Source organism: Crocodylus siamensis, chromosome 10 (genome assembly GCF_052110815.1).
Source record: "Crocodylus siamensis isolate JL-2025a chromosome 10, ASM5211081v1, whole genome shotgun sequence".
NCBI lineage: Eukaryota > Metazoa > Chordata > Crocodylia > Crocodylidae > Crocodylus > Crocodylus siamensis.
In genome coordinates this window covers 29735128-29758301 of record NC_143404.1, presented here as the reverse complement: position 1 = coordinate 29758301, position 23174 = coordinate 29735128, and the positions used below count along the sequence as shown (strand labels likewise).

The window sequence follows — 23174 nt, the reverse complement described above, 5'->3', positions numbered from 1 at the left end:
CCTCTCCCCATCAGCCTTCACCACAAAGAAAACTTACTAATGTTATTTCCAGTCTGGATGACAAGCTTTAAGATACATGCTTAACAGGTATTTGTGTAGAAAGGTCCACTGATCTGGCTTATGAATGTTGAATACTGGAGGAAAAAAAAAAATAAGACGACGACCCAGGAACCAATGTGCTTGCCACCTGGAGTGTTGCTAAAAGATTAGGGAACACCATTCTTAGCACAGAAATCTTGTAATCTAGTAATAATTGTAGGGATTCATTTTTGTGTCAAATTACATATACTTTGCCTACCTTGAAAACAATGTATATTTCCAAAAATTATAAAGTGCTAGAAATGATATGCATTTAATAGGATAAAAAGTCTTAGCAAAAATTAAAAATCTAAATATCATTTGTCTCATTACATTATAATTATGAAAATCAAGGGCTCTACCCTCCACTGTCTTGGACCTTTTTCACTCTATTACCTCTATACAAATTGTTTAAATGACTGCACAGGTTATAAAGAAGTAGAGAATCAAATCCAAACAGTTTTATAGGTCTATTTTGCTTTGTACATGAAGAATAGGCTATTTGTTAAATGGTTGCTCATAGTTACCATCCCATTTTCTCAGCAGGCTTAATCTGTACAAAAACATTTAAAAATATATATTTTTGTACTTTGTACAAACTAGCATATTTAGACATTTTATACATGACCTGCTCACCCTTCAATGCAATGCAAATATGTTGTACAAAAAAAGACTTGGGAAAAATACAATGAAATATAAAATTTTGTGGTTTATTCATTATTTTTTAAACTAAAACTATAAATAAGAACAGCTTACAATAAATAAATAGCAAATAAGAACTTCTAACAGGTGTGCAAATTCTTCATTAGTATAATCTTTAAAGCAGCAAACCAGCTTTAACTCTTGAGACCAGATTAACATTAAGTAAAAAACTTCTATAAATATTCCACTACTTCTGTCAATGTTATCAAGTAATCTTGTTGATTAGCCATCTCAGTTTTACAAGGCCTTCTTTTGCCTCCAACCTAAAAAATTTGGTATAACCACCTGCCATGATAAATAATTTGTGTAGTCAATAATGTTTTATCATTTGTGACGACTAAGACTATTATAACTGAATTAGAACAACAGCAGCAACCAAAGATCTTGTACATGATACAATTTTCATTTCAGACGAATAAAATAAAAATTATTTATAAGAGTTAATTAAAGCTCTTCCACAGATCATGGGAAACATCCCTGAATGCACTGAATCACTGCATGGAAATTATTAATATAGAGCAAATAGAAATATAGCTGTAGGTGATAAAAAAAATCACTTTAAACGATTATACATATGCACTTACATGTGCTTACATGAGCATATTTCCATGAAAGTACATCATATGTATAGATAGTTCTTGCTTACATACCCTATACACATTACATAAGGTGTGATTAACTGGTCACTTCACTCCTTAAGTTGTGACACAGCTACACTTTCAACCAATTAAAGATGTCATAAAACAAGCAATAAAGCTACAAATGTATTCCACAAAAAATGTGGAATAACTTTGTAGTGTATTTGAAACATACCCTCAATTGAGCCTGTAGCCAAGTGTTGCCCTGTGGCTGGAAGCCCCATCAACACCCTGCTGCCAGCCCCACAGCCGACAAGCCTTGCAGTGATAGGAGCATTACAGGTGTTGGCCCCGCTGCAAGCCTTGTCTGGTACAGGACTTGCAGTGGAGAGAACATTGCCCTCCTTTGCAAACTTTGTTGGCTGCAGGGCTCACAGTGGGGGCAGCATCATCAGCTGTGGGGCTCACAGCAATGGTGGCTGCCCCAGTCTGGCCTCATGTAGACGTTGTCTAGCTGCTTTAGAGCACACACCTGGTGCTGGCTGAAGGTGTGTTCCTGAGGCCTGGGCATTGGGCTGTGTTCACTCTAAGGGAGGCCTCAATACTCACCTGCCATGACTTGATCTTTTTTTTCAGTGGTGGGGCTCCTCCTCGCAGTTCCTCACAGACTGGGTGCTGCCCTTAGTAGGCTTTCTTGGGGCTCCATCTCCCCTACACCCCAGCCATGCACCAGTCCTCAGGACGGCCAGATGATGGATTGCTGGCCTGTCCCTTGATGTCATCACCTGCCCTCCCTTTGCATCCCTCCACACCAGATGACTACAGGATGTGGAACCATCCTCATCACTGCGTCTAGCCTTCTCTTAAAGCGCAGTGGTCTGTTGCACTGCCTCAGCTCTCCTTTGAACCAAGAGGTTACTTGAAGCCCCTCTCCCTGATTTGGGGCTCTGTACAACTTCCAAAACACAAATTAAGAAAAAAAGAAGAAAGGAATAGTTGGGGCAAGGGGCCTCATCCCACCCCACTCACAGGTCTGGTGTCTGCAGCTTTCAGGGTCCCTCGATGCCATCCTCCTTTGGCCAGCTGTGCTGCTGAGCCAGAGTGATGCTTCTTTTAATGCAGCCAGGACCCCTCCTGTGGGTCTCTGTCCGACTCCCTGCTGAGCTGCTGACACAGCCTGTATGCAGCCCAGGAAGCAGCCTTGCCTTCTGGCTGCTGTGTTGCTGGTCTCCCCTCCATTTCCTCACTGCCAGCTTTTAAATCAGCCAGGCAGAGATTTTTGATGATGTCATCCACTGGTGCTGCTCCCAGCTGGCAATAAAAGCATCCGACAAACTGCGCCATCTTGGCGCAGCTCGACTGGCTCTGCTTTTCCTGAAAATAGTAAGTATGCCCTGTTTTCAGGGCTTTTCATTTCCTTCTTCAGATGGGTCACCCCGCCTCTGGTCTCACCATGGGAGGGTGTTCCAGGGCCATCGCTTCCATCCCCCTGGAACAGTAGCGTTCTCCCTGTTGTGAGCCTCGTACTGCATGAGCCTTGCAGCAGTGGCAGGATTATCTCCACAGACCCTACTGTCAGCCCTATAGCCAAGGAAAATCTTGCTATAGGGCTGGGGGCAGCATTCTTGGTGCTCCTGCTGTGAGCCCCCCAACCCATATCAGCTGAGGGGCTCACAATAGGGGCAGCATGGAGAATACAATCCCTGCTGTAAGCCCTGTCATCCTCCTCTCTCCTGCCATGAACATACAAGAAAGCAAAGCACTAGACTGGTGGAAATCACTGACTAACCCCTGAGAACTGGGGTTTGTCCTAGTGCTGAGAACAGCTTTTGATAACAACTGTCTTTACCGGTGCTGAGAAAACATGTCCTTCATTTCAGTTTATTTCAGTAGCTCAGTTCAATTTTAGTTTATTCCCAGTACAGAAAAAGATTGAAAAAGCAAGAAAACTTGTTGTCTTCCTCAATCTATGAATAAAACTTAAGTATGAGAGGATGAGATCTAATAATTCCATAAACTTGATAACCAAAAACAATTAGTCTAATTCCCTCACGACAGAGTATGTCCAAGATTTAAATTCAAATCGTTACATACTTTTCCCCTTGTTCAACCAGCACATTTAAAGTAGTTTTACTTAACTAATAAAAAACAATTTTAAATGCTGTTTTTGTACATTTTCAGTTGAATTCCAAATCCCATCCAAATCCACAAAAATATTAATAAAAATGCAACATTCACAATTTTAACAGAATAAAAATGTAAAAGGTTATATCATTTAAATAAATGTGCATAGATATAGTATATTATTATAATTAGCTAAATACATGTCAATTTAAGGTTAATATTTTTAATGATTATCCATCAATATTTTTGTATGAAAAAATAAGAAGAAAAAATATTAAAAAACAAGATTAAAATTGTTTACATCTTTATTAAAATTTGGATAAATTATCTGAGTCAGTAGAGACTAACAGAATAACACAAAGGTTTTTGGGTTTTTTCCTTCCAATTCCCAGACCCATCTACATGACTAAATGTGTAATGTACACTTCCATTTGTCAAACAAGTCTTTTGGCTTTCTCATTTTTAATTACTTAAATTAAAACACTTTCCTCTTGTTAAAACTCTCTTCTTGCAGCTCCTCTTCCACTCTTTGTCTAACTAATTCAACAGCTTTCACGTATGAAGATATATATTTGCTACTACCTCATAAAAATGTACTGCATTCTCTTGATCTTTGTATCTCTATCTAGGATGACAGTGGGAAACCAGTCAAGGGGACCCACACAACAGGAACAGCTTTTAGCCAGAGGCAGGACCTAGTTTGTATAACTGCTTCTATCTTTCCCCCAACTATACACACTCTGATTTTAGGTTCATATGGTGAAATACAAGTTAGAGCACCATAAATACTAGTTCACAGGCAGCTAACACTTTCCCTGTTGGGTGCAAAAGAGCAGAAAGAACAAAGGAGCATTCTGCTATTGGCTAGACCAGCATTTCTCAACTGGGGGTCACAAGTCAAAAGTGGGTCGCAAGAATATTTGAAAGGGTCCCAAGCAGGTCACCAGAAAAAGCCATGAAAGCATGGGTTTCTCCTTGCAGGCTGGAAGCATTCCAGCCTGCAAGTGGCTGCTTGGGATGACTGGAGGCAGCAGGCACATGGCCAGCATAAAGCAAGGTTGGGTCATGGGAGCATCCTGAGCCACTGGATGCAGATAAGTATGGGGAGCAGGGGATGGAGGTCCAGGGGACTTTCTAGAGGACTAGGGGAAGGGCAGTGCATGCATGTGTGTGTGGTGTGTAGTATGTTTGCTACAAGAGGGCAGGGGATGCTAGGGGTGGGGGGGGAGAAGGTGCTTGGCCCTTCAGTGGGGGAAGGAGGCAGGGGTGGTCCTTCACAGTAGGGAGTTGTGTGCCTGGACTGGCAGCATGGGGCCAGAGCCCATATATGCAAGGACCCACACTTCCTGCTCATGCTCTGGCCCAAGCAGTATGAAGGAAGATGGGAGTCCATTCCAGCAGGGATAGGGCGGGGGAAAGGGAGAGGCAGGGAACTGTGGATTGGGAGTCAGGGGCACCAGCATTGCCCAGGGGACAGGGGGATGTAGCTGGGGGCTGAGGGGCACCAGCACAGCTAAAGGGTTGTGGCTGGGGGATGAGGGGAACCAGCAAGGCTGGGAGCAGGGCACAGGGGACTGTGGGCTGGGCACTAGCAGAGCCAGGGTGGGTATGAGTTGGCACAAGCCATTTGTCTTGGCAAATGAGTCCTACTATAAAAAAGGTTGAGAACTACTGGGCTAGACTATTCAATAAATCTGTCTTACAGATATACCTGTATTTTTTGTAAATTCAGAAAGGAGAATTGGGTAAAAATCCTCTTGCAGGTTAAAAAAGAGGTATGTAAATAATGTGCTGCACAATGTAGTTAGGTTCTGCATCTAAGCTGTCACTGCACTAAGAGATTTATTTTATTAAAAATTAAAAAGAAAGAGAAAGAAAGCTCTCTCAAAGGTTTTCCTTTGCTCTCTCTTTAATTTGGGATAATTTGTATTTTAAAAAGATAGATGAAGAAATGAAATTGACCAATGTTTTCTTAAACCATAAGAAAAATTAAACAGTTCTAAAATGTAACATAAATCAACAGTTTTAGTGGTGGATACCCCAACCTTGTAGCATTAAGCATCTGCAAGTGAAACTGACTTTAACTAATTTTCATTAGCCAAGCACAGGGAGTGATAATATACTCAAGGAGTCTAAAAAGCACCAAGTGAATTTAAATAATTTAAAGCATTATTAGTAGCATTAGTAAATGAAAACTGATTTTTAACCTGACCCTTTAAAAATATATATTTTCATGCTACCAGTTCATGGAAGTGTAATGTTCATAGTAACAATGTGTACTAAGCCTTCCTAGATCAAATTGGTCAGCAGAATGATGAGTCATTAGGGGGCATTAGGGACAGAATGTGTAATATCACAAGTGAATTTCTAATGTCAACAATTGATGCAAAGTAAATATTGGATGATCTCTAAATGACTATGCTCTGAGCAAGGATCGACATAATTGTCATTTCTCTATAGATTTTTTAAAAAATGCTGTTTTTATGAATAATGCAGAAGCTGACATGGCTTTCTAGCTGTGGAGCAGTTTAGATGTGAAAAATCTGATATGCCTGAAAACAAGCAAGGGATCGTTAAACTAGCAACATATTAAAACTTCATTATTTAGATTAATCTCCTGTACATAAAAAGCAATTCCTGTAAGAGGAGCATGAGGATACCAACAAACTTTAAACTAAATTAGAGATATTTTTTTCTTATGGAATAAAACCTGCCTCAGAAAGCAAAATACCTAGGTAGAAGGAGTTGTACCTGGCATATGCCTTGAAATCAACCCTGAAATGATCAGTTAGAACAGGGGTGGGCAAAATGCGGCCCAGGGGCCAGATGCGGCCCACCAGGCCATTCTATCCAGCCCATGGGGCCCCTAAAAAATTTAGAAAATTACTATTCTTCTGTCCTGGGCTGCCTGTCATGTGGCCCTCGATGGCTTGCCAAAACTCAATAAGCGGCCCTCTGCCCAAAATAACTGCCTGCCTCTGAGTTAGAACCTTCCTAACCAAGAAATTTATTCTACCAGTCATGTCAGAAGAGCATGTTTAGGTGGCTTAGCAGATTTAATGTTTATGTAGACATTAAATCATGTGTGTATGTCCATGTGCTAAGGCAGGATGAAATTTTGATGAGTGTTTCATTTCAAACTGTTTTGAGACATTTCAAACTCAAAACCGTGAAACTGAAACAAAACAAAGGGCTTTGAAACAGTTTTGAAATGAAATCAGGGCACGCTCAAAATGAGCCAGGGTTGCCCTACAAGCATCTCCGCCAGCCCCATGGAGCTCCTGGTGGCAGGAGGCAGGGGAAAGCCAGTGGCGGAACCGCTCTGAGTGCAGTCTTGGCTCTGAGCACAGCCCTGGCCAGTAGCTCTCCCCCACCTCCTGCTGTCAGGCTTAGCTCTGTGGAGCTTCGAAGCCTCCCGCCACCAGACTGTGCTCACCAGGGCTGTGCTCCGAGTGGCTCTGCCACTGGTTTTCCTGCCATCTACCATCACTGGGCTGAGCTCCATGAGGCTGGCCAAGCTGCTTAGAGTGCAGCCCTGGTGAGCACAGCCTGATGGCTATAGGCTCCACAGCCCCACAGAGCTGAACCTCGTGGCAGGAGACAGGGGAGAGCCATTGGCTAGGGCTGCGCTCAGAGCCAGGGCTGCACTCTGAGAGGCTCCACCTCTGGCTCTTCACTGCCTACCCGCTGCCAGGCTCAGTTCTGTGGGGCTGTGAAGCCTCCAGCCACTGGGCTCTGCTTACCAGGGCTGCACTCTGAGTGGCTCTGCCAGCCCCATGGAGCTCAGCCCAGAGGTGGGAGGCAGAGGGAGAGCCAGTGATGGAGCTGCTCAAAGCTCAGCCCTGGCCAGTGGCTCTGCCCTGCCTCCTGTTGCCAGGTTCAGCTCCATGGGGCTGGCAGAGCTGCTCGGAGTGCAGCCCAGTGGCAGGAGGCAGGGGAGAGCCAGGGCTGTGCTCCAACCAGCTCCGCCAGCCCCATGGAGCTCAATCTGCCCTCCCAGCACTGCCAGACTCCTCCTGGAGGTGCAGACCCCCAGATCTGGATGCGAGATGATAGGAGTCTGCCACTGCTGTCTGGGGCCAGTGGTAGCACCAGTCTTCCCAGTACCAGGCGCAGGGTGCACCCAGAACCAGTCCCAGGTGGCAGCAGCAGCCTCCTGTCATCCCAAGTGCAGATCCAGGGCCCCACCCCTCTGAAAGGAGTTCATCACAGCCCCACAGCTCTCCTGGGGCTGCAGGCCCCTAGATCTGCATGAAGGAGGACAGGAGGCTGCCACTGCCAGCAAGTGACACAGGTTTTGCTTGTCAGCACCCTAAGGTGCAGTTTCCCAGAAACTCCTGCACCCAACTCCTTGAAACTTGGCAGGCTTCATGCCCTCAGAAGGGGCTACCATTCCTGAAATTTTCACCCAAGTTCTGCAAGAAATGACAAGTTATAGGCATTTTCATGATTCCCCAGTATAGCCTGTGGGCAAAATGGCGAAAGACAATGAAACAGCAAAACAGTTTTGATGAAATGAAACAGAACAGTGCTTTGAAATGAAACAAAATGATGAAATGAAACACTATCCCTTTGAAATGGTGAAACAGAAGTGGAAATGAAATGCTGCTGTTTCGCACATTCCTTCCATGTCCGCACATGAAAGAGGAAGAGAAGCAAGGTCAAGATATCTCTCGCATCTCACTACACCATCACCAGAAACTATCATTGATTACAAAACTGAAATAAACAAACCTCTTGCTTGTTTTTGGTCTCACTCCATGACTTATGCTTTTAGCAACCTAGTGGTCTGGCTTCAACAGAAAGGATAGTTGCCCTTACTCAGCCTATTCTGCAGCCTGGTGTTTAAATCTCTCCCCTGGGAAATGGAGATGTTGGGCATTTTTAGACATGCTCTGGGAGGTGCCATGGGCAGGTGCTTTAATTAGAGAGCACTTTTAATTAAGTGTCATGTGTATTAGAATCCCTGCACTGAAAAATGGTGGTTGGGTTCTTTGAACTAAAGCTCATAGAACAAGCTTTAGTTCAATGTACCCCAGCCCTATTTTTTACCACGGGGATGCTAATACCCATGATGCTAATACTCATGATGCCAGAGTCCGCTGGAGCACATTTATTTCCATGCTCAATCAGACTTGATTAATCGAGTCTGCTCCAATATGTTGGATTTCCAGAGTGTCAGAGATGGCTCCCTGCATGTGTATAGGAGCCTGTTGATTCACATTCTCTCAGGAAAAGCCTAGGAAGAGTCCTGTGCAAGTGCTCCAGCAGTAACCTATTGGAAAAGATGACTTCACAGTATTTAACCAGTGCCTAGTTACCTCCCCATATCAGTTTGATTTGCAATGGAGCTTAGATTCAAAGAAGGTGTGCCTAAGTGTTCTACCTGAATGACTCAAAGAGAAGCTCTCTACATTTTGCTAGGCTTCTGTCCAGTTATATAATGGAAACCTCAGAGATTTCATCAAATATGGAAGATATCAACAGTTCTTCTCTCATCTGTAAGATAGTGAATGATTATGTTAAAAGATCTTCTAATGCATGCTGGAACAAGCTGTCATATAGTTAATGATGCCTTTAGTGTTTCAGCATTATCATTTTCTGTTCTTTGTTCCAGGACTACCCAGAAGGTGACTGAATCCCATCCTAGCACAGGACACATGCTATAGGAACCCTTATTGTAATCAAACACATCATTGCCAGACAACAGAAGGAGAACATCCATTCCCCCATTACTAGATGGAGAAGTTGGTGGATTACATGGGACAAGACAATTTACTGTCTATCCTGAGAAAACCAAGATGAGATTAGGTAGACTACTCCTCTGCTGTAAGACAACCACCATCTGTCTTTCATACAACATTCCCCTTCTCACCTACTTTGAGCTCCTGCAAATGTCTTTTTCTAACACTATTACATTGTAAGCATGCTCCTTTTTGCTACATAGGACCAGCAGCATGTCTGTATATGACATCTGAAATAAATGAGAAAAAATTCAGCTTTTTCTGCACTTCACAGTCAAGTTTTCTACTTAGGAAAGCTTTCCTGAGCTGCCTGTTACACTTTAAAGTTACATTAACTTTGTCACATGGTGTTTCTTGATACACTGCTATACCTCTAGCTTCAGCAACAGTCATAATAATAAAGGCCATTTGCAGATGCATAACTGTGAAACCAATACCACTGTAACAATTATAATTTAGGTATGTAAATTATAATAATTTTGAAGGTCTGAGGACCCAGACTGCATGTTTAAATAAATGTTTTTCACACAAACTTTTATTAGAGTGCTATTTCCTAATCCAAGTATATGAAATATTCCAGTAAAAAAAAGTTAAGCTATGATTTGTTCCAAAAAAGAAAAATATTTTTTCCATGAGGTAAATTAATCTGAAAGTAATGAGGCATGTAATGCATTTAATGTTACAAATGTGCACTTCCCTAACACAACTGCTTTATTTTTTTACAGCAATTCTATTCACAGTAAGTGCCTATTTGAATGAGAAATAGATGCATGATCAGTCCATTATTCTATATCTAATGCAAGGAGCACAAGAATGAAGGCATTCTATTGCATTTTCCTTCTCCCTTTCCCTCAACCCTCAAAAAACCAAATTAAAATCATCATAAAGACAGCTTATAGACTGCCTATATGCTCATCTCAGAAAATGTGTCAAAGGCCTTGCACACCATGAAGCATAAAGGAACACTATTACAGTTGTTCCAAGCCACCAATAAATTGATTTTACATTTAAGGAACCTATATCCTCCAGGTCTTGAGCAAGCAAATTTTAAAGAAACATATCTATTAGCAATGGCATTTATAAAAATTAAAGTATTACCACCAGCTGTCATCCTAATGGTTATTCAACTGAGACAAGACAATTATTCCAGCAATTGGCAGGAGGAACTTACCATTTTTTATGACGTTTTAAATAAAACACTTTTCCAAAGATAAAACAGGTATTAGGCTTGTATTTTGTAAGATTTATTTATACCACAAGTGATGTACCATTCTTGTGGTATATAAATCCTGTAGATACTTTGCTATACAGCCTTTTGAAACTCACATTATGAAGTTTGCAATTAAAAATAATAATTATGGAATCCCATAAGTAGATAGCTACAATATCATGATACCAACAAATAATTATTTAGTTAGCTTCCATTGCTCTGTGAAGACATTAATTCAAGGTACAAGCTAGCTCTACAAAATAGAACTGCACAGATATTTCAAATATTGCACCTCTATAGGCTTTATATGCTCCTCCACTGATTGATAAAATGGTGGGGGCAGGACAAATCCTTGCAAATATCCCGAAGGGAAAAGCGGGTCATGTAAAGTGGAAAGTTGGTCATATCTATGGGGGTTTTTTTTCCTTTTTACAGATGTTACCAATTCCTCCAAAAAACCTTCCCGGGGACCATACAATAAGGGTATCTGTAGATGTATGGGAAGGCTGCTCTGACATGCCATAATTCCAGCATGTTGGAGCTGACTCGATTAATTGAATCTGCTGGAGTGTGCTAACTAGTGCACCTCCACAATTCAAAAAGGATGTGGAGAAACTTGAGAGAGTCCAGAGAAGAGCCACAAGCATGATCAGAGGTCAGGAAAACAGACCTTATGATGACAGGCTGAGAGCCATAGGACTCTTTAGCCTGGAAAGGCGCAGGCTCAAGGGTGATCTGATGGCTACCTATAAGTTTATCAGGGGTGACTATCAGGATCTGAGGGAACGATTGTTCACCAGAGCGCCCCAAGGGATGAGGAGGTCGAATGGTCATAAACTACTGCAAGACCGTTTCAGGTTGGACATGAGGAAGAATTTCTTTACAGTCCGAGCCCTCAGGTCTGGAACAGCCTGCCATCAGAGGTGGTTCAAGCACCTACTCTGAACACCTTCAAGAGCAAATTGGATGCTTATCTTGCTGGGATCCTATGACTCCAGCTGACTTCCTGCCCTTCGGGCAGGGGGCTGGACTCGATGATCTCCCGAGGTCCCTTCCAGCCCTAATGTCTGTGAAGTCTACGAAACCTCCAGCAGCTTCTCCACCTCATGTATCATCTTTCCCACACTTCAAAATGTCAGCAGAGGTGCTTAAACTACAGCTTGCTCAAAGACCTTTAGTTAAAGCACTCCTGCCACCATTTTGAAATGTGTGGAAACTGATACTTGAGACACTGTGGGTGCTTTAATTAAAGCACTGCTCCCACCTTTGGACCACATGTAAAAACACCCTAAGTTCCTACTTACATGGACAAGTGACGAGGGGGTTAATTAATGTTGCATTATAGCAACACTGCATTTCACTTACATGACTAATTAAGCCTCCTGGCATAACTACTAGTCTCTCAATTTTCAACAAAAGATCCAGTTCTAACCATTAGCCCATCATAGTTACTGAAGAACAGTGGCTGCCTATACAAGTGCTCAGAGGTTGCGGGGGGGAGGGGGGCGGCAGGAGTTGGAGCATTTTAATTAGAGCAGTTCCTGGGCAGCCGCTCTAATTAAAATGCTTCACTGCCACATGTATTAAGCCCCATGCATTTTAAAATGGATGTAGTATGCTTTATCCATTCAACGAGGTTTAGTTAAAATGCTCCACAGCCATTTTAAAATGCACGGGGGCTTAATAGACATGATGCTGTAGCAACGCTACAGCGTTCTAATTAGAATGCCAAAGAGCAAATATATGGGCAGCCAGTAGTGTGACCAGCTAGTGCCTGCTTCTAAAGGCAATGGCTTGTGCTTTATTAAGGGAAGAATCGCTCTCTTCCTCCTTCAAATAAGTAATATTTCAACCACTGCTGAAGAACTCTACTCTTGATATATTGGATCTAACCAAATACAGTACTCAGTATCAATATCAAGTCTTTCTCACTTGCATTGGTGCACAAGGATCTGTTCTCCTTCAAATCCTATTCAACAGTTACACATAGCTATTTAGGTTAAGTTCTATGATGACATGACCATAAGTTCCATTATTATATACATGACACAGTTCTCTACCAATCTGTTACCACATATGACGCTTCTATGCCAACAGAATGAACTTGTGAGATCAGCTTATAGCTAAAAACCATTGGAGGTTTGGAACTCAACATGAGAAAATATGATTTGTGCTTATAGGGGCCGAAACAGTTTCAGGAGTTTGCAGCCACAAACACAGTTTTCCTTTGTTTAAAGCTACTCACACAATACCACTGATCAAATCTGTAGTTTAGAAGCGCTCCTAGATAATGCTAACCTCTTGCACACAGCAAACACTATTTTATGCTACAGCTAAGTGGCTTTATCTTTTCCAAAGTTATATAAACCTTCATTTGTTACCAGCCTGTATTGCAGTTGCAGCATACCTGGACGTAAAGCCATCTACCTTCAGGAAACACTTTCTGAGCTACTATGAACATATCAGATCTGCCCTCTGTTCTACACGATCTTCTCACACAGTATCAAATGAACCAAGAGCTCTAGGACATAGACTGTGATTAACAATTCCACACTTCTGGCACAACAAAACTTCCTAGCGTAAGGTAAATTTTGCTTGTATTTCTCAGCGAGAACCTTCTCAGGGACTGGTATACACTATTCTTCTCCAAAGTAGAGGATAGATAAAATAAACCACATAGGATGGGGACACTAATGGAAGGGATATAAAGAAAAAGTGTCACAGGGTGCCCCACAGGGAGGACTTGCTTGGACAACAAAGCCATTCAGGATCAGTGATGCTAAAGGTCCATCTTGTTTCTTCTGCACATACCCAGACCTAGCACTTAACCCTTCAGTCTCTATGCAAAGGCAACATGACATGACATGACAACAACCTGAGCACAGTTCACACAGAAATATCACAATAAAACCCATAATCCATCACAAAGGGTGTATAAGAAACTACACAGATCATACCTAGACAACCTCTTTTCATGCACTAGGCTCTTGGGTGGGATGATCTTAAGGGGCCCGGGGGAGGGGAGGGGCATGGAAATCCTAGAGTTCTTTACAATGTTGATCCCTATCTACTAGAAACTCATTTCTTATTACGTTGTTGTTCTCAAAGTAGGTTACTAATGCAGACACTATAGCTAGTTTCTATAAATTTTCTATGCATGCCAGTTATTTCAGATGATATAAACTCTCTTGCTATAGACTAAAATGAAATAATACATTTATCTTATAGAGAAACAGAAAATATTTTTGTGTTAAGACATGAAATAAAATGCTCACTTCACTATCACAAAAGAGATTTTGAAGAGATCTGAATTATTTAAATTGTTCCTATAAGGTAACTGTTGACTTTTGGACCGCATTTACCTGTTCTGCACCATGCTCATTGCCATCCAGTCTGAAGGGTAAACATTCTTTCCTATGAGATCTTTAAACATTATAAATGTTTCCATCAAAAAGTCCTAGAACAACAAAATATAAGACATATGTGATTTTATATCCTGTAGACTTCATATGCCAAAACTGACATGCTGCTGTGTGTAAAGCACTATGTGAGGGCACCACCCTGCTCACAATGATATCAAGGGCAAAGTTCCCAATGACACTGACAGCAGCAAAATTAGAAAGTCCTGTAAAACAGCAGTTGTAGGCTAGAAATTATTGCACACTAAGCTGTTGAATAAAGATAAGCTGTAGGTAAATGAGTGAATAAACAAGTAATTGTAAAAACTATGCCATATTTACTGAAATACAAGATGAGATTTTCTCCCACATCATACCATATTTAATCAAATATAAAATGAGGTCTCTTCCCCAATCAGCATGCAGTGAAAAGCCCTTTATCTTATATTTTCATACAAGAAAACCTCATTTAATACACTGAATACATTGTCTATCATTAAACTGCTACCAAAAGCATGATGTACTCAGTAATGGAAACCAACTATGAAGCTGATTAAATGCAGCCAACATTAAGTATAACTATAAAATACACAGTCCATACTGGGCCAACATAAGGATAGGAACTTCGTTTCTTGCCTTTTAAAAAAAAACACAGGTAAATGTTCCCTCCAAAGGGAACTGAAACCAAGCCTAGAGGTGCTGCAATACCAGGCAAGCACCAAGAGGGCCAGGGGTAACCCTGATACCTTCTTCTTGGTGCCAAAAAAATGATTATCTTAGCAAAAAGGCCAAGATGCTGATGGGAACATATTAATTTTTTTTAAGGGAAGTTTTTCATGTTTTAAGTCAATTCAGCCAAATCAATTCCAAATCCATGAGTCATTCAAGAACCATATATGACTGTACTACCAGCAACCATCCTCCACCCCCACCTAGGGCTTCAAATGCTTCCAAATCATTTGGGAGGCATCCTATGTGCATGCCCAGGCTTGGCGTTCACATGACCCTGAGTTTCGCTTGCCTTCAGCCATATGATCACAGAAGCAAGCTAGGGAGAAGTTTCCTATTTCCATAAAGTAGGTGTAAAACCAATACCTTCTCACTAGAAATGAAAATGGGAGGTTAACTATATATTACTTCAGTGGGTATTACCCCTTGCCAGAAAAGTGGTTACGCCCAGCAACTAGGAAAACCACTTTAGTTGTCATGGTTTTTCCCCTGATGACAACATACCACAAGAATAGGTTAGCGCAGGCCATATGAATAAGATGCTAGTGCCCATTGCACACAGTCCCTCTTAGCATCGACTTTTTTTCAAGTCATGGTGAGCCACTACATTGCATACATTTTTACTTCCTCTTTACTCCCACAGCTGAGCTGACCCTTTCTTTCCCATTTTCAATTATTCCTGTTTCTTCACCAGCCCTAAATACCTGATAAGCAAGACCAAACACATGGGGGGCCAAGGCACTTCAAAATATCTCTGTTACCCCCTCTCTCAGCCTTTCACATATGATTAGTGTGATCCTACTCATCATGAGGTGGTGATAGACCAGGCTGCCCAGTGCCTCATCTGCATATAAATTTTTGGAGGATCCCAGGACGCATGACAATAACACCCAGTCTTAAGTGTGGGGCTAATTAGGATAGAGATCCTTTGTAGTGTTATATGGACTACACACATGTGCTGAGAAGTGCTGAGCTGTGGGGTCACCCACAGCTCAAAGTGGTGTTGAACCCACTTGAAATGGTGTTGACCCTTGGGGCCCAGCTTAATGAACTATATGGTAAATCATGAGCCTTCTGGCTTTGGGTTAATATCATGCATACTTTGTACTATAACCTGGCAGAGGAAATACCATGTCCATGAAGGCAGTTTTCCTGAGCTGCACCATGAGAGAACTGCTCTTTTGGCATGGTTCAGTACCTGCCCAGGTGCAGTGGCTTTGAAACCAGTTTATAGAAATGGGAGTCTTCTCCCTTGCTTGCTCTGAGGACCTTATGGCTAAAGGCAAACAAAACTTGGGGGCATCCATACCCCAAGCCTCCAGGCTTAGGCCTGCAAGTAGGATGCCTGCCAAAGGACTGGGAAACATCTGAAGCCCTGGGTGTGGGTGGAGGATGTTTGCTGGTTGTAGGACCACATATGGTTCTGGATTCTTGGATTTGGAATTAGTTTTGGCTAATTTGGCCTCAGATACAAAGTAATTTAAGAAAAAAAGTTTGTACTGTATAACCTTGCCTTATGGTGTGTTGAGGGAAATACCATGACCACTAAGGCAGTTTTCCTAGCTGCTGGGGATAACCACTTTTCTGGCATGGGAAACCTTGGAGGTAATATATAATTAACCTCCCACTTTCACTTCTGATGGGAAGATCTTGGCTTTACACCCACTTTATGGAAATGGAAGACTGCTCTCTAGCTTGCTCCTGTGGCCATATAGTTGAGGGCAAGTGCAACTCAGAGGCATCTGAACCCCCAGCCTTCAGGCTTGGGCATGCACATAGGATGCCTGCCAAATTATTTGGAAGAGTCTGAAGCCCCAGGTGGGAGTGGAAGATGTTTGCCAGTAGTAGGACCATACATTATTCTTAAATGACTTGCAGATTTGGAATTGGGATTTGGCTGATTTTACTTGGAACATGAAATTTTCCTTAAAAAAAAAGGTAGTATTTATAAGTAGGTACAAAAGTTCTGCTTAAAAGGGTACTCATGAAGTACACATGCTAAAACTTACAGCAGTTTCCAAATAAATAAAAATATACCAAACCTAAACTACAAGACTAAACTAAACCTATGGGTACCTGTAGTAATTCACTTATAATCAAATTTATTTCAAGGTCACTATTTTCACATTTACTTCTCACTTACATGGGGTCAGGGAGAACAGAGTTTGACAGTAATAAGGGGGCAGAGAAAGGGGCTACAGGGGAAGAAGTTGGGGGGGAGGGCAAAGGGGCTGACTGCCCAGATTTATTTTCTCTGATATAGCTGTGGGAGGGGGACAAATTCAAGGCAAACCTCCAACAGTTTTATTCTATACCTGGAAAATGATAACAAATCTATAAATCTAGATATATAATCTAATTATTGGGGGGTTGTCTTATATTCAGGGTTATCTTGTATTGGAGTAAATACAATACTAAAAAGCCTTTTGGAGTAAAATTCTGGGGAAAAAAAGTTTTATGGAAAAAAGTTTGTTTCCGAACACGTTTTCAAAAATTGAGAGAAAGCATCTTGAAAATGAATGCTATTGCTTACGTTCTATATTAATCTTAACTTAATAAATGTATATGAAATGACTCAGGCCAAAAACTGCATCATAGTTCTCCTCTGTAGGAGATTTACCAACAATATTGAGGAAAATTTGGAAAATTAACATTGATATAATTAATCTCTCATTTTGCACCTGCACACATGCAGATCCATCACTAAGTTTTTTCATCATCTGAAACAGACAGCTAAAAAATTGTGAGGCAAGCTACACAAGCTGCTATTAACTCCCACGAATAGCTTACAAGTGAGACTCAGCAACAGACTGTGTTCTGCCTTCATCATCAAAATGGTTAAGGGTAACCAAATAAACAAGGTCTCTGAGTAGCTTAAAATTGAAACAAATCTTTAATACGGAAACAACTTTTTTCCATTGATAAACATGACTTAACCAAGAAAAATTAACTACTAACAAATTAATGCACTTAAAAAGCAAAACCACAGATATCATGTTTTACATTTTTGTTTAAATTTCTCAGGTAAATTGGAGATTATTGCAGAAACTTCAATAAGCTTTCTAATACAAGATTGGAGTGAGTACCCAAAGCTTGGGAGCTAGAAATGATCCTGCTAGAGAGAGAAGGAGCCAGCAGGCTCCAAGGCTACCGGGCTAAGCAGGGGGTCAGCGGCCCCAGGCCCGCAGCCCCATGGAGTCCGGCAGAACTTCTCTTTACCCAGGTGCGGTAAGGGAGGGGCCGATATCAAGAAGAGGCCGGGACCGGAAAGCGGCAGAACCGGGAAGAGGAGGAGGAGGTGGAGCAGGCCGGCGCACGCTGAAGGGAACGGTGAGACATTGAACGCTGGTAGGAGCCTCTGGCAGAGAGCAGAACCCCAGCGGGGTTTTGGAACACAGTTTACTGGCCCCTGTGGGGCGTAGAACTGTTTATTTACCAACCAGGAGCTGACTGAGCCCGGCAGGAGAAGGGTGCCGTAATAACCCTAATAGAGGGGCACTACTGACTTTGAGTACCATAGTCCCTGTAATAGGGGCACAGTTCAGTAGTGAACTTAAGTGGTTAAAAAGGAAATCTTATCAAGCCCTGCAAGGGAGCTCTCTGAGAGCCAACAAAGGGGTGCTTGACCCCTCGAAGGTCAAGCTTGAGTTGGAAGGCTGCAGACAGACAGAGCAGCTACACAGATCAGGGGAACCTTCTTGGTTGTCATGTTGGTTTTGATTGACCTTTCTCTTGTGGATTATCTGGGAGGAACTGAGGATATGTGGCCGGACCAACCGGTTGGCCACCACCCGGTGGAACGGGCGAGGGTGTAGGGGTGGCGGAGTCCTCAGAAACTCAGGACCTCGCAAGACACCGGAGATTCATAATTGGACTACACGCTGAGACATCTGAACCAACTCCATTAATATCAAGTTGTGGCAGGTGAAACATACATGTGTGAGACCCCAATTATAGCTGATGACACCCTAGGCAAGTGGCCGGCAGCATCTGTTAGGTCCACTGGGGAGAGCGAACCCCGACAGATCCCATGGTACAAGATAATTTACTTCGGTTGTAAGGACTAGCTGTGGTTGGATAGTCTATGATTTTGCCATCTGGCAGTACAAGGGATGGGAAACTAGCTAGCTAGTGGGAAAGCTGAGAATGTTCTCATTTTGGATGGGCTTTCAGCCAGTGAAATGTTACTGTTTTGAGCCACTAACCACCCTTGGCCCATATGTGTTTCAGGAGGAAGGGGAGTAAGGAAAGACACGTGTTCAGAAGATTTTGCAATCATTTAGAAAATGGGGTCAGCTAGTATACACTGGAGTATTCCCTAACAACTTTAACCTATACAGAGTCCAAACCAGATGTACCATGAGTACATGGCAGCTGTTGCCTTTCTGTAGAGGACACAATCTGGGCTAGTAACTGATTTTTAAATGGAGATGGAGGGGAGACATGGGCTGATAGTATGCATTCAACAAGGTGTTTTCAACATGTGAAATATAACATCAATCCTTTTGTCTTGTTATCCATCACCAAACACACTCACTCAATAGGCAGGGGGAAAAGAACAGTAATAGTCATACACAAATGAGTATCAGTGTATCCTACTTCATGTTTAAAAATAATTTTAAATGCTTGGTAAAATCAAGTGTTCTTCGGTGTTCTTAAACCAATATGAATACTGGAACCCAGGAGACTGGATATTCCAAAACATAACAGAAGAACATGAGATCAGGTAGGACAAGCCATGAACCGCATACTGGAAATGATCAGGTAAGTACTACAGGGCCCATTAAGAGTCAGGATAGGGGATACTAAGGGCACCTATCGGGGGCTTAGGTGTCTCTATACTAATGACAGAAGTATAGGAAACACACAGGAGGAACCTGCACTCCTGCTTGCAGACAATGACTTCAACCTGATTGGTCTAACAGAAAACTGGTGGGACCCTACCCATGACTGGGCAGTGGGCACTGAAGGCTACAGGCTACACAGGCAGGGCAGATTGGGAGAAATGGTCGGGGGCATTGCTCTATATGTTAGGGAACATTATACATACTCTGCAATAAAGATGGGGACAGGGAACGGGCAAATCGAAGTCCTATGGGTCAGATTACAAGAGGGTGGGGGATGTAGCAGGACTCTAAGGTGCCAGCTACTCTCAGAGCAGAAGCAGGAACCCAGGTGCCGGTTGCCGGGACAACCAGTTAAGGAGGGAATTGGCCACACCTGCACCTGGTCGGCTGACGGGAAGGGGCAGGGCCTGGCTCCCACATAAATCCCACGCCTGAGGCCAGATCCCTGCTGGCAGCCAAGGGAGCTCTGCCGGAGCAAGCAAAGGGGAGAGGCCTGACTGCACAACCATCTCCTGATGCTGTTATGGGATGAAGTATTCCCTGGTAGGGATTGAATAGTGTTTTAGCTGGGTGGCTTGGATTTTTGTTATAGCCCAGGGGCTTGTGTTTTGTGTTTGCTTTTTAACTGGCGGTTTTGGTGAGGCTATTAGGGGATGGAGGAGGCCTCATAGGGGACCCATGGCAGTGTGGGAACGCCAGCCCCAGAGAGAGGGGCAGCGAGAACCAAGCAACAGGAAGGCACAGAGCGAGACAGGGTGAGATAGGGCTGTGGAAAGCCCAGGAGGATAAGGGGAGGGCTAAATTACAACAAGGCCCAGATCAAACCACGTCAGTATCATCTGCGAGGCTTGGGCTGCAGCGCAGGGGAGGAAAAGGATCCACAGATAGCGCCCCCTGGCACCAGGGCGATAAATGGGCAGCCTCCCACTAATTAACATCCATTAATTAATTAAGATTAATTATGCATGGCAGGAGAGAAGGCAGGCAGTTGGCCCATAATAGGAGAGCGGGGTCATCGATAGACTGACTCCTGTCACAGGGGGAAGGGACTTGGAAGTGGGGGACTACTACCCCCACACCAGGGGAAAGAGTTAGACCTAGTATTTTTAGACAGCTCTCAATGGCAGCATGTTCAAAAGACCTAGTTGTCATTGGTGATCTAAATTACCCAGTACATGCAAAGGGAGGCAAAAGAGCCAAACAACCTTCTTGGCTGAGCAGAGAAATCCAGGAGAGCCTTCAGAGGGAAAGAGAGGCCTATAGGCTGTGGAAGCAGGAGGCAGCCACCAAGGAGGAGCATACCTACTTGGCTCGCATTTGCAGGGAAGCAGTGAGAAAGGCCAAAGCAGATGCAGAACTCAAGTTGGCAACAAAGATTAAGGATAACAAGACGATCTTCACCCAAGGGTACTAAAGGAATTGGCTAGTGATATAGCAGAACCACTGGCACATCTGTTTGAGCTCTCATGGCACTTGGGACAGGTCCCAGAGGACTGGAAAAGGGCCAACGTGGTCCCTATCTTGAAGGGGAGGAAAGAGGACCCGGGTAATTATAGGCCAGTTAGCCTTACCTCTATTCTCGGCAAGATCTTAGAAAAAAATCAGAAAGGATCACATTTACGGGCGGCCAGCAGGTAACACAATGGTAAGGGGCAACCAGCATGGGTTTATAACAGATCCTGCCTGACTAACCTGGTGTCTTTTTATGATCATGTCACAAATCACTTAGATGCGGGGGAGGAAGTAGATATTATTTACCTGGATTTAAAAAGAGGCTTTTGACACAGTGTCACACCCAATTCTTACAAGCAAACTGAGTAACAGCAATGTTGATTTTATCACAGTAAGGTGGGTGAAAAACTGACTTATGGGATGCACCCAGAGTGTGGTGGTGGATGGGTTGGTTTCTCCCTGGAGGGATGTAGGCAGTAGTGTCCCCTAAGGCTCTATCCTTGGACCAGTACTGTTTAATATCTTCATCAGTGATTTGGACAAAGGTGTTGAAAGCACCTTGTCCAAATTTGTAGATGACACTAAACTATGGGGCATAGTAAACACACTGGAGGGCAGGGAGTGAATTCAGGCAGATTCGAACAGAGTGGGGAAGTAGGCAGATCAGAATACGATGCAATTCAACAAGGATAAATGCAAGGTGTTGCATGTGCGGAGAAAGAATCTCCAACACGCCTATAGACCGGGGGGTACCATTCTGAGCACCACAACAGTGGAAAGAGATCTCAGAATCCTGGTTGACGCAAAAATGAACATGAGTTGCCAGTGTGACGAGGTAATCCGCAAAGCTAAACACACTCATTCTTGCATCAGCAGAAATATCATGAGCAGGTCTAGGGAAATGATGATTCCCCTCTATGCGGCATTGGTGAGGCTGCAGATGGAGTACTGCATCCAGTTTTCGGTGCCACATTTCAAGAAGGTTGTGGATAACCTTGAGAGGGTTCAGAGGAGGGCTGCTTGTATGGTTGAGGGCCTGCAGGTAAGACCCTATGAAGACAGACTGTGGGATCTGAATCTCTTCAGCCTCCACAAGAAAAGGCTGAGAGGCAATCTTGTGGCTGTCTACAAATATCACTGGGGGTGAGGGGGGGCAGCAGGCAATAGGGGCCACTCTGTTTGCCAGGGTGCCCCTCAGGGTTACCAGGAGTAATGGCCACAAACTGAAGAACAGATTTGGATTGGACATAAACAAGAAATTCTTTACGGTGAGGGTTGCCAAAATATGAAATGGGCTTCCAAGGTAGGTGGTGCTTTCCCTTACCCTGGTGGTGTTCAAGAGGAGATTAGACAAGTATCTGGCTGGGGTTACATAACACCAGCGCTCTTTCCTGCCTGGAGCATGGGGTTGGACCCGATGATCTACCAGGTCCCTTCTGACTCTAGAAATCTATGAAATATGTTAATAGTTATTTGTTGAGTTGCTTTGTACTCACCACCAGTTCTGAACTTGTCTGAAAGGTTTCAATGTAAAAGGAGTAATGCTGGTTGTCCATTTGGCTTAATATTGCTGTCATACATGCCACAAAATGACTCTAAAACAAAAAGAAATTAACAATAAGGAAATCAACATCCATGCAATAGATGATATAATCAAAATAATTTAACTTTATTCAGGACCTGTCTTAGTACTAGTTTAAGATTCCTAAAGTGAGTGTGATAGTCCACAGGCTTTTTCCATTACAAATTCATAGATAATAAAAAATGCTATGAAATTCTTTCCAATCATCATAATTACTTTACCATTGTTACATAATTGTGCAGGAAAGACAAAATGCAAAATAAGGATACTATACTCCTTTGAATTCTTTAGGCTTTTTCAAGAAACTATTATAGAACTTAACACATTTCTTAAAAATCCTATTGCTTTCATCCTTTTAAAATGTTGCTTTTTTTTTTTTTCCCAGAAAGGAACACTATATTCCTCTGGATCGTAACACAGAAATGAAAGTCTTGTCTTCCTTTTCAGTTTACTGATGGTGAAAAATACTTATCTGTCAAAGCTTATAATGATGAGTTAAATGACTGGAGCTTTCTTTAAGGAATACAGTATCTCCTCCTAGTAATACTTTTTATCTTTCTAAAGTTGTGATAATCCTTTCTATAATGAACCAGCTCAAAATACTCTGTGAATTTTGCTAAAGGAAAAACATACAAAGCAAAGGCACGGATGAAAAATAACTGCTCTCCAATGGATTTACTTAAAACTTTTACTTAAATTGATTTATCAGCAATCCAAGTCAGTCCCTGAT

General features: G+C 42.7%; 1 protein-coding gene across 1 annotated transcript in view; it reads right to left on the bottom strand.

The window, feature by feature from the left end:
- The window catches only part of DOCK2 (dedicator of cytokinesis 2), a 514744-nt gene that overhangs the window by 158643 nt on the left and 332927 nt on the right, over positions 1-23174 (bottom strand). The window contains exons 28-29 of the mRNA XM_090064272.1: positions 22359-22457; positions 13799-13893 (exon numbers count right to left, since the gene is read on the bottom strand). Of these exons, the coding sequence (XP_089920398.1) occupies positions 13799-13893; positions 22359-22457 (194 nt within the window). The remainder of the gene's footprint in view (positions 1-13798; positions 13894-22358; positions 22458-23174) is intronic.